Source organism: Pipistrellus hanaki, assembly GCF_964339955.1.
Source record: "Pipistrellus hanaki genome assembly, chromosome: 4".
Taxonomy (NCBI): Eukaryota; Metazoa; Chordata; class Mammalia; order Chiroptera; family Vespertilionidae; genus Pipistrellus; species Pipistrellus hanaki.
The window spans coordinates 89,587,508-89,599,683 of NC_140506.1; the positions used below are offsets into that span (position 1 = coordinate 89,587,508).

At 39.2% G+C, this 12,176-nt stretch overlaps 1 protein-coding gene across 1 annotated transcript in view; it reads left to right on the top strand.

Moving 5' to 3' along the window:
- CREBBP (CREB binding lysine acetyltransferase) overlaps nt 1–12,176 on the top strand; it is a 157,104-nt gene that overhangs the window by 85,257 nt on the left and 59,671 nt on the right. Inside the window, exons 4-6 of the mRNA XM_084882247.1 lie at nt 1,453–1,693; nt 2,996–3,109; nt 11,715–11,954. Coding sequence (XP_084738373.1) covers nt 1,453–1,693; nt 2,996–3,109; nt 11,715–11,954 — 595 coding nt within the window. The remainder of the gene's footprint in view (nt 1–1,452; nt 1,694–2,995; nt 3,110–11,714; nt 11,955–12,176) is intronic.

The following is a 12,176-nucleotide window of genomic DNA, read 5'->3' on the forward strand; positions in this document are numbered from 1 at the left end:
TGTACTCAAAACTGTAAGTCTACTTTTGCTCCACCCTGTATATAAGGAGCTTTAAGAAGTGTCCCAACTTTAGGCTCAGTTTCCACTTTTCAAAAGTAACAATTTTTCACACAGTTTTTTCCTTTTTAAATCTTAATTTTATGTCTTTGTAAGTTTTGTTTACCCTCATTCTAAAAACATTATTTTTTCAGATAGTTTTTCCCATTTTAACCTATTTTTATACACCCTAATTCGTCTGGAATCTATTTTTGTATTTTCAGGTGACACTGGAATCAATGAACATGTTTCTTTTTCTAGGTGTATGTAAAGAAATCTGTAGTTTTGTAGTTTTGGTAGCTGGTAAGAGAATAAAGTTTCTTTATTCTTATTATTTTTCAAACAAAATTGCATAAAATTTATGCTCTACTTTTGGGGGTATTTACAACATCACAGTTTTGGTTCTGTATTTTTTAATGTAGGTTCTTGTCTAATGAGGAGTAAGCAGAGATGTTTTTAAAGTCTAAGGATACTTCTAACATGAATTTCAGGCCACTTAGAGTTCATACAATCCTTTCATCTCATTGAGCAACAATTTCAGATTCTTAATTTGAAAAGTCAGAGTAACAATTGTACTTTAAGTGGAGGCAGAGAGTGTTATAAAATCAAGTTGGGAGTGTTAGTGTCAGAATACTAGAGTTGTCTGAAGAATGTTGGTAGTTTCTAAGAATAAGATTCCATAGCTCGCCTTTTCCATTTTCTTTGCAGTTAAGAGGTACAGTCAGTCTGGCTTATTATTTTTTAAGGATGAAAGCAACTAAACTCTTATTTCTGTATCTTTAACAAATCGTCAAATACTTTTTGAAAATACTGTCCAGATATCTGAGTGGATATTTTAATGGAAGGCAAAGCATTTCATAAGCATTAGCAATTGTACTAGATGGTCGTATTAAGGAGAAGTGTGTATTCTTCTTTTAGGACAGGTAATGAGTGCTGAAAGTATTGTCCTCTGGTCACTAGATAATAAAATCCAGAGGGTGGCTCTGATTCTTCTGCTGCATCAGATATTTTTTGCTTTAAGTTGAACCATGTGAAATTGCCAATGTTTGGCCATTTTGACCTACGAAAACAACAGTTTCATATAGTTTAACCTAAGATAATACACAGCTTTTCCTGCTCTTGTATATATTGTTGAGTGAGTTAGGTTTTGGTAACTACAGTTAAGAATAAGCATCATTTTCTTGCCCTGAGACAGTCATACACAGTGAACTTTAATCAGCCTTGTTTTTCAGTTGGTTTATTTCTTTGCTTCTTTATCTTCCTTAAAGTCTTTGATGAATTAAAGAGAACCACACCAGCTGCCTTCTCTCTGTGGCCAATATCCATCAACTTTAACATTAGTTTGAAAAATAATTAATGAACATGAATTGGAACTCTAAAAGCTTATTAAATGTTTATTAATTTGTTTTATTTTAGTCTCAGATGCAAACATCAGTGGGAATTGTACCCACACAAGCAATTGCAACGGGCCCCACTGCAGATCCTGAAAAACGCAAACTGATACAGCAGCAGCTGGTTCTACTGCTTCACGCTCATAAATGTCAGAGACGAGAACAAGCAAATGGAGAGGTTCGGGCCTGTTCTCTCCCACATTGTCGAACCATGAAAAATGTTTTGAATCACATGACACACTGTCAGGCTGGGAAAGCCTGTCAAGGTAAGTTCCATTTTCTGAAATCCTACTGGCAAAGCTTAGGACGAAATTTGTCCTTGTTATTAGCCAGCTCTCTTATAAGGTTCTTGCAAACTATGTCTTTACACACCATCCTGTCAGATACCACTGGAATACTTAATTACTGAGGAGAAAGGTGATTTGGTTTTATAATAATATTCTGTGACCTTCTATTACATAAGGCTGTGCCCTGCATTTGTTCCTTTCCTCCTTCCTCTGTCACAGAAAATATTTGTCACTTCTTAAACATAGTCTTCATTATAAACGTCTGGGGCACTGTTTTCTTTTGAGCAGTATAGCACACACACATGCATGTACAAACCCTTTTCTCAATAACGTCTCTTGCAACTATGTCACGTGTCAAGCCACTGCCTTGCTCCTCCATACTTTTTCTTGAGGCTATTCAGGATACCAGGGAAGTGTCCTGAGTGACTGTCCATGACCTGGGAAACTGTGTGCACCATATCTTCTCTGCTACCTCCTCCCTCCCTGTGGTGACTTACACACGGTGTGCCTCCCTTCCTCCTCTTCTGTGGCAGACCCTTTGATTCTACCAAAGAAAGTGTTTCTTACTAAGTGTTATACTTTCCTCTAATCTTTATCCTCTTTCCTTTTCTCTCTTGTGCTCCTAAACTTTGGGGAGATTATCTACCTGATCTCCCTCTCTCCCTTTATGACATTTGTGAGTCCCCAGCATAACCCTTAACTGATGGAGAAGCCGAAGGAGGGTTATGCCAAACCTTTAGAAAAAAAATCAGTGCCTTAATATGGAAGTTTGAAGGTAAAGACTGAGAATAACCAGGTTTAATTAACCTTTCAAGTACTTTGAAAAGTGCTCGGGGGCGGGATGGGGGCTTCAGAATATCCACAGACTTCTCATTTCTCTATTTGTATTTCTTCAACAAGAGGAGTATTTAGATGTCTAAATTCATCCTTAAACATAATAAAACATTTTTATTTTAAATAGTGACCTTACAGAATTATTTATTCTACCTTTCATTCCAGTTGTTTAGTACTTCAGGTCAAATAACTTTTGTTTTGTGGGCTGAACCTTAATCACCATCATTCATAACATTGCTTCTATGGGAAGTTTTTGTTTGGAATTCTCAACAGTCGCCTTACAAACTTTTTGGAAAACTGCCTGTTTGTAAGTTGAAGACTGCCTGTACTGTGTTATGGTTACCCTTGTTACCATTTTCTTATGGAACCTGGCATTATAATTAGGTGTATTTGAAAGTGTGACGATTTGGATAGAAAAATAACATCTCGTTGTTTTTCTGGTCATAGTTGCCCATTGTGCATCTTCACGACAAATCATCTCTCATTGGAAGAACTGCACACGACATGACTGTCCTGTTTGCCTCCCTTTGAAAAATGCCAGTGACAAGCGAAACCAACAAAGTAAGTGAGCATTGGGGGTAGAGAAGCTTGAAGATGAGAAAATAAGCTATTTCTGAAGAGAATACATAAGCATAGGTAGGAAGCAGGGCAGAAATTATTAGCCACAAAGGATAGTAGTGAGTGGAGACATACAGTGACAAAGGAGGAAGCAAAGCTTAGTGAGTAGACAGTCTCATTGTGCTCAGTGGGCGTGGTTGTTTTGGAATTTAATTCTCTGCCACCTCCACCCCCCAGTACCAGAATTGGCAGCTGTGTGAAAGGATTATCACCAAAGTGACCTACTCTTCCTATTTCTTGACAGATACTCAGTATCTGAGGATTTTAATGTTGCGTCACTAATTGCAGTGACTTTGGGGTGGAGCAGGGGAAATAAAAGGACACTTCTTTTGGAATTGGAAACCTCTTACCCCAAAGGCATAGATAAGTCAGTCAGGCCAGGTCAGTATAGAATCCCACATGTAGACATTTGAGAGGTTTCCATCCCCCATGGAGCTGCAGTTCCCAGTCCTATAACATAACTTACAATTTATTCAGCACCGATTGAGAGTCTCTGCCCCAGACTGGCTGCATTCTGATCATTCCCATTGCTTTGTAGTCTTTGGAGCTATCTGTGTAGCCGTTAGCTGATTGACCATTTAAGCAGTGATCCCAGCTCAGGAGGCTTGTGTGGGACTCCCAGGGGTCCCCTGTAGTCATCAGAGCAGCGAAAAGATGAGCATCTCTTCCCAATTTCAAGTTATTTCCTGTCATTTAGATGTAAAACAGTGGTCTTTGGGTGTCCCCTCAGTTTGGACAGATAAGACGTGCTTTTAATATCATGTTACCCCTTTGGCTGGAGCTGCTCCCTGTGACTTTGAGCACAGCACAGTCTTTCTAGTCTTCCTCCATCTTGTCTATGCCATCTTGCCACCCTCCCCTGTTTGTGGTTACATGTTCATTCCTCTCATTCTTGGTCATCTTCCTCAAGACCCCACTGCTACCTGGAGAATGTGTGCTGTTTTTCTTTCTGGTTGGTTGTGAGTGGTACAAGGAAAGATGGAAAAGCTCATTGTTCCTCAGTGGCCAGGAGTGGAGTACCAGTGATAACTCAGGTGCTTTTCCTTTAAGCCCGGCTCACCCTCTCCTGAGAGGATGTAGAGTGAGCTGACTCTGGTCAGCAATGTCCATGTCACAGGGGTCATGGGCCCATTATTCTCCTTCTCTTTCTAGAGAAGGAGTCACATTAAGTTTCCTTTCAAAGTCATTTCCCAAAATAAATTAATTTTTGATTGACCAAAATTTGAATTAATAAAAATTCCAATACATCTTTCATATAAATTGAACGTCTAGGAATCTGGGTGTTCTAGAACAAGATATTTGGGACAATAGTTCTAGTAGAATACAGTCTGTTTTTTCTCTAAGTTAGTATAAAACCATTTTTTAAACTAGTATTTTTAATGGTTACAATTTCTTATATTTTAGGTTGCATTTCAGTAGTAAGGTTTTTTAAGTGCTAAAATAATTCATTCAAGTACAGTATCAATTCTATGAATAATGAGATAAGATTTCATTCTCAACTTTTAATTTGAGGTGTGGCTTTTCTGGGACCTTCTGTTTTTAGTATGACAATTGTAAACTTTTTTGTGATTTCTCTTTTTAAGAAACATTAATGTGGTTTTGTTGTTTTTTTTAAAAAAAGAAATGTATGTGGTTTTTTTGTGGGTTTTCTTTTTTTTAACATCCTTATAACTCTGACTGTTGTGACAATTTATCTGGTGCGTGCTCTCTGAAGTGGTAAACCACAGTGTTTCTACTAGTCATAATGTAAGGAGTTACCAGGGTGATTTTATTATAGTCATGGTAATATTTAGATTATCTTTGTACAAAGTTTTAGTAATTTTTCATGAAAGCTCCTATTAAAAAAATTATTAAATGCTTCTCAAATTAGGTTTCAACTTTGAGTGTGTATTCTTTGGGCTCTAACAATAGTATTGTGACTATAGAAGAGTTTGATATGATGAGTGAGCAAGTTTCAACAATACCTTTTCTGTAAATGTTTATTGGTATTTTTAAACTCTTCTAAAGCAAATTGTGCTTAACTGGATGAACACTTGGTATAGGCAATAAAGAAGAAATGCAGAGTCATCATTCTAGTACCTTAAGGTCTGTTCCAGAGTCAGAATATCTACATTAAAAATATACTAAACCAGTTTGGCTCAGTGGATAGAGCGTCGGCCTGCGGACTGAAGGGTCCCAGGTTCGATTTTGGTCAAGGGCAAGTACCTTGGCTCCAGGCGCGTCCCTGGTGGGGGGGGTGCAGGAGGCGGCTGATGGGTGTTTCTCTCTCATCGATGTTTCTGGCTTTCTATCCCTCTCTTTCCTCTCTGTAAAAACTCAATTTAAAAAAAAATGTATATATATGTGTATATGTATATGTATATATATATATATATATTTATATATATATTTAAATGATGTGACAGTGATATCACTCAAAGGAATAAGGTAGAGACAAGTCACTAGTATTAGCAATCCTTGAGGAGAGAAGACCGGATTTGCTGGAGGGTTAGGCTTAATGGAGCCCAATTTCAATAAAGTAACAATAGAATATTCTAAACAGCATGGACAGTGTCAGCAGAGTTGACATGTCTGTAAGGGCAGGATCTGATTGGACTCAGAAGTTCCTGTGCAAACAAGGTAATTCAGAGAGAGAGGGACTATTCGTACTGAGGTGGTTAGGACCCCTGGGGGTTATCTCAGACCCAACTGTGCCCATTTGTGGAGCATGTGCCCTGTGCCACCAAGGCTGTGTGCTTTCTAGTCAGGATTTCCCACAGATGCTTACCTTACCTGGTGCACACATTTTTACTATCAGACTTCTCTCAGTGATGTCTATAAATCTACCAGAAATATTTGTGGAGCTAACTTAAGATTGTTTGAAATGAATCTCAGACCGTTGGTTACTTTTTTGACTTATGCTGTTGAGATTTTGATTTTTCAGTTTTCTAGAAATTCTGTAATCACCAGTCTCATGCTATCTATCCTTTACAGAGATAATAAAAATTTATTGAATAAGTAGAGCTTTCCAAAGAAAATGTCAGTCCTGGCATCTGACCCTCAATAAATTCTAGTTCATAGGGTGGCATAGAGGATGGAGCTGTGTGGACACATGACCAAATTCCCTATTAGAACTCACATTGCCTAATCAGTGAAGTTAACTTCCTACTCCAGGTGTAGTCCTCAGACGGGGAACATGGCACTCCCAGGTGGCTTCTTGGAAATGTAGACATTGGACTCTGACCAGTGTGGCTTAGTTGGTTGAGTGTCATCCAGCACACTGAAAGGTTGCCGGTTCGACTCCCAGGTTGTAGTTTCTATCCCTGGTGCGTGTGGGGGGCAACTGGCTCTCACATTGATGTTTTTCTCTCTTTCTCCCTCTTCCTCTCTCTAAAATCAATTTTTTAAAAATATTTTAAAAAGAAATGCAGACATTGGAGCCTCATACCAGGCTCTCTATATTAGAATCAACATTTTAACAAATTGCCAAGTTATTGGTATGCACATGAATGGCTGAGATGCTCTTCAGGAATGCCTTGAAGGGAGGCGTGTATGTCTCGGAGCTGTTGAAAATATTTGAGTCATTCTCTGGAGGAAACCAACTCAGAAATCCACAAGGTCTGTCAAATAGATGCTGTAGGGTCGAACTGAACCCATTTACTCACGCAGCATGAGCCCATTGACAGTGTCAATTAGCAGTCCTCCAGTCTGTTGCTTGCATACCTCCACTGGCTTACTCCCTAGCCTGACTGTTTGTTTTAATTTTAGGCACCTCTGATTGTTTTAAACACCTTCCTTCATGATATTGAGTCCAACTCTACCTCCTTAAAACTTCTACTCACAAAGAGTAGCCTCTTAGGTACTCAGTAAGTGTTTGCTGAACAGGCTCTTGTTCCATCTGAGAGGTCTCAGAGATTCTCAGACACTTCGTTTGACAGACTGTTGTTGGCATGGGAAGCAGAGAAGGCAGTAGAACAATAGGACTTAAATGGCTATAGGGACAGAGTGGTGGACTTGTTTGTCCCTGATTTAAGTACCAATCATTGGTGATGTGTTTGATCAGAACAGTGTTGTCCTTGCTCTTCTGCATAACATAGTGTTTCTTGCTCCTGAGTCATTTGGCTTGTAAAGAAAAACCGTTGGAAGGTTTGTGCATGCCTTTTTTTTTTTTTTGGTTTGTGCATTCTTGCTCAATGGTGGATTGATAGGAGGCCTGACAACTGTGCTAGATATTCTCTTTTATTATGTCCTGTACTGTGTACAAGAAGATGCTGGAAAGGAAGGCAGGCCTGGCATACACGGCACCTGCAAGGCATTGTGTGGGAGCAACTCTGCAGAGAAGTGTATACAGGCCTGAGTAACTTCCAGCACAACTTTTTCGTTGGAAATCTTAGTGGTGACATACCAGAGAGTAAGTAAGTAGTCGCTTCGCCTGCTTAATGGTATGTCTCCCACCACTCTGACAAAGCTTTGGAATGTGTCGATTTTTGTTGGATTTTCAATTGAGTTCGGTTTTATTGAGAATAATTGGGGACTGAAGTTCCTGGTGAACTCAATTTGCAAGTTAGTATACTATGCATGGAACCTACCGAAGAACTGTCGTTGTGCTCGATAGGGAAGGACTGCCTTGGATCTACATGAAAAGTGACAGTGAGTCCTGGAAACAGACCACTACGAAGCATAGCCTTTTGTTTCCTAGATCATGGGATCCTGATGAAACTGGGACAGAAGGGGCAGTGGTAGTGCCAGACAGCGGTTTGAAGATGTGCTGGTAGCAAGAGTGCCAACTAATACAGCAGGGTGTGACATGGCAGTTGATTGTGTATGAAGATGTGTAGCATTAGTTCAAAGAAAGGGGGGAAAGATGCAAAAATAGTAAGAGGTAAAAAGAATAAGAGGTTTTGACATTTAAGGAGATAAACGTCGGTAATGTGTAAAATTGATTAATGTGGACAGCCTCATTATCAATGATGCCAGGTGAAGCATTGCTGTTCTTAGCACTTCTTGAAGTTTGTTCAGCCTGAAGAACTCAGTGCTGCAGGGCTGAGGGTGGGAGGAGTCTGAAGAAGGCCAGTCATTCTGCTACACTGCTACAGCTCACTTGAACTCTGCAGGGGACTTTACAAGGCACCTCGACTTACAAAGTCAAGATGATCCACACATTGGTCCCACCTCAGGGATGTACAAGGAAGGTGAGATGAGCATGATAGAGAGCTGCAGTTTTACATTGGTTAAGTGATTAGTCTGTTGTCTCTCACAACATTCTGTGCTCCATGAACGCAGGCTTTGTGCTCACACTGTACCCTGAAGCCTAGCAGAGCCTGGCAAACAGTCTGTACTAACTTAATTGGTGGAGTGAGCAAGTGAATATGTGAAGTGTAAATGCCCAAAGAGAAGCAGAGCCCTAGTGGGTAATGTGAGAATTCAGGGAAGAATGACTGCTGCCCAAGAGAGAGATCAGGAAAATGTTCATGGAGGGATGGTAGCATCTTGAGTTTCCAAAATGGAGTTTATGGTTGCTTTTATCTGATAACTCCCCTTTCAATCAGTCATCACCCCAATAATAAATGTCTGTGTTATCTTACTCTGAAGCAGTATGTCATCTACTAACTGCATTTGGACTCAAATTGGGCCATGCTTAAATGTCACACATCTTTTGCTTGTACGTTTTCCTTGCCTCTGATTGTTACAAATGCCAAGCTCCAAATACTTGCTTGTCTTTTGTTAGGTATGTTTTTTAAAAATATAGTAATGTTTTATATTTAGGAAATAAATGCTTTTTTCACATAAACACAACTACAGTGACCATGTATGTCAGCAGCTTCCATGGGATTGTCTGGCTGCCCTGAAAAAGAACTTGGACTTGGGAATGGAATCCGCCCTAAGATGGGGACATTTTGGCTAAAAGGATGGCATTTGGCAGACTGGTGCAGCCATTATGGAAAACAGTATGAAGTTTCCTCAAAACATTAAGTAGGAAACTGCAATTTGACCCAGTGATTCCACTTCCAGGAATATATCCTAAGAAACCTGAAGTACCAATCAGAAAGAATGTATGTACCCCTGTGTTCATAGCAGCACAATTCCCTATAGCTAAGATCTGGAAGCAGCCCAAGTGCCCATCAGTAGATGAGTGAGTAAAAAAGCTGTGGTACATTTATACCATGGAATAGTATGCAGCAGTAAAAAAGAAGAATCTCTTATCATTTGAAACAGCATGGATGGACCTGGAGAGTATCATGCTAAGTGAATTAAGTAAATCAGAGAGAGACAGGTATCACCTGATCTCACTCATGTAGAATCTAAGTAACAAAATTAACTGATGAACAGAGTGGATCCAGAAACATGGAAGCATGGAACAGACTGGGGAATCTGAGGGAAGGCAGAGGAGGACGGGTGGGTGTGGGATAATCAACCAAGGACTTTGTATGTATATATGCATGGCCCATGGACAGACAATGGGGGCTGGCAGTGAAGGCTTGGGGCAGGGGGCATGACAGGCTTGGCGGGGGGAGGGAGATCAATGGAGGGAAACGGGGACATTTGTAATACCTTCAACAAGAATTTTTTTTTTTTTTTTTAAGGATGGCATTTTGGGCCCTGGTTTGTGTGTTAAATGGTTAGAGCAGTGGCCTGAGCACAGAAGGGTCTCCGGTTCAATTTCCTGTCAAGGGTTGCAGTTTTGATCCCCAGCCCCAGTCAGGGTGTATGTGGGAGGCAACCAATCTATGTTTGTCTCTCATATCAATGTTCCTTCTCCCCACCCCCACCCCCGTCTCTGCCTCCTTTTCACTCTCTCTAAAATCAATGGAAAAAAATATCCTCAGGTGAGGATTAACCAAAAAATAAAAGGATGGTATTTGAGGAAGTGTGAATGAAAGTGGAATATAATAGAACTTGTCACTAAAGCATTTCTATTGCATCTTCGCATAGAAATGAAAAGCTATATAGATACCTTGTTTTGTTATTTTAATTCCTTTCCACAATTGATCATTATGTGTAACAAACGTAAACTGGGTCTATTCTTGCTTATACCACAAGGTGATAGAAAAATAAATCATGCTGCCATTATTATTTTCCTTTTTACATCATAGTGCTTTTAGAAAACTTAGCATGTTGGTTTCAGGAGTACAATGAGCACATGATTAAAGTTTTGGGAAATACTACTAGAAAAAAGTAAAGATATTCTATGTGATTTATTTTAGCTACACGCTGTCATAAAGTGCACCTTCGGAATCTTTTCATTTATTGCAGTGAGATGCTTGGTGTGTGTAATTGTAACTAATGAACATTAATGAGTTTGAGATCTGAATATCCTTGTTAGAAAAGTTAGCAGTATAAAATGTGTAATTACCAAGTTTTTTCCCACACATGTCAGTTTAATTAAGTTACCCTGGTAAGTATTTGAATTATTTATGTTATAGTTGCACTGATAGTTAAATGTAAGAAGATAAACACATAATGGTCTGATTTTGAAAAAAGGCCTTAGTATATAGTATCTTATGTATTAAAAATCATATGTTATAGTATCAATTTTATCAGCTATTTATAATATAACTCTAAAGTTTGGGGAAGTTGAACAGAAGGGAACTCTTAAGAATAAATAGTATATCATAAAACTTATTATATGGTAACTGCTTACCAAATAAGAACATTTGGATGGATGGATGGACAGACGGACTAATGAATTGTGTTTGAAATGACCAAGGATTTGCAAGTTGGGGTCATCTGTCAGTTAACTTGGAAGCTATTGGGAATGAGGTTCTTTATGTTGTCATAGGTTTTCCTTTAGAAAAGCTAATGGTTTCAGGAGGCAGAGCCCAGGTCTTGAATATCAGTGAAGCTGAGATGATACTTGGCTAAAGGAAAATCCAAGCCTCTTTCTATTTATTAATTTCAACTAGATCAGTCAGTCAGTCAAGTTTATTCTTTCTTGATTAGCTTTACATAATCAGAGAGCTCAGCATGGTGCCCTCCTGCATAGAAACTCGTAGGAAAGAAAGGTGTGGTGTTAATGCAGTCATTGTACACGTAAGTTTCAAGGAATTATGATATTGTTATTGAGAAGATCACATTATAGATTTATTAATAAGTGATTGAGCATCACTGCTTCTCCTATTAATCCTTCTGACTTGTACAGGTGGGCAGTGAAGGACCCTGCTGCCCAGGGGGAGTGGCAGCAGGAGGGGGCTACCTATTAGAAACCCCCCCCCCAAAAAAAAAATCAAAACATTTTCTGTTATCATGTTTGCCACTCCCCTAGAACTGACTTATTCTGAGACTTTGATACATATTAATTTTTATTAAGTGATCTCTGATATTATGGTCTGTTATTTTCTAAGAGAGAAGTTTGGATTTTCTTCAGCTTTGTGCTCCTCAGCTACTGGCATGCAGAATAGAAGAATAGAATAGGATCCTTCTCTCTGACACCTCCTTTCTTGGTAGATTTGTTCTAATACTTCATGACATATAGTCTGATAAATTTTTACTTGTTTCTCAGTAGTTTTAAAATAATTTATGGGCTTCTCTGTATTGCTTACCTTGTTTGTTTGTTTGTTTGTTGTTCTAGCCATCCTGGGGTCTCCAGCTAGTGGAATTCAGAACACAATTGGTTCTGTTGGTACAGGCCAGCAGAATGCTACTTCTTTAAGTAACCCAAATCCTATAGACCCCAGCTCCATGCAACGAGCATATGCTGCTCTTGGACTTCCCTACCTAAACCAGCCCCAGACGCAGCTGCAGCCTCAGGTTTCTGGCCAGCAACCAGCACAGCCTCAAACTCACCAGCAGATGAGGACTCTCAACTTGGGTAAGTGAAGGAACTCTTGAAAACTTCTTTGTCCTAATACAGCATGGAAATGACAAGTCTTCCTGGAACCAGAGGCTGTTTTCAGTTTAACTTCAAATTAATAAATGTATATATTATGGTGATGGTATCTTGTAAATTGAAGGAAAAAAAACTTCCAGGAAAAGGCAAACATTTCCAATTCACGGAATATGTTACAGGCTTGTTAAAAGAGTAGCATTTGCC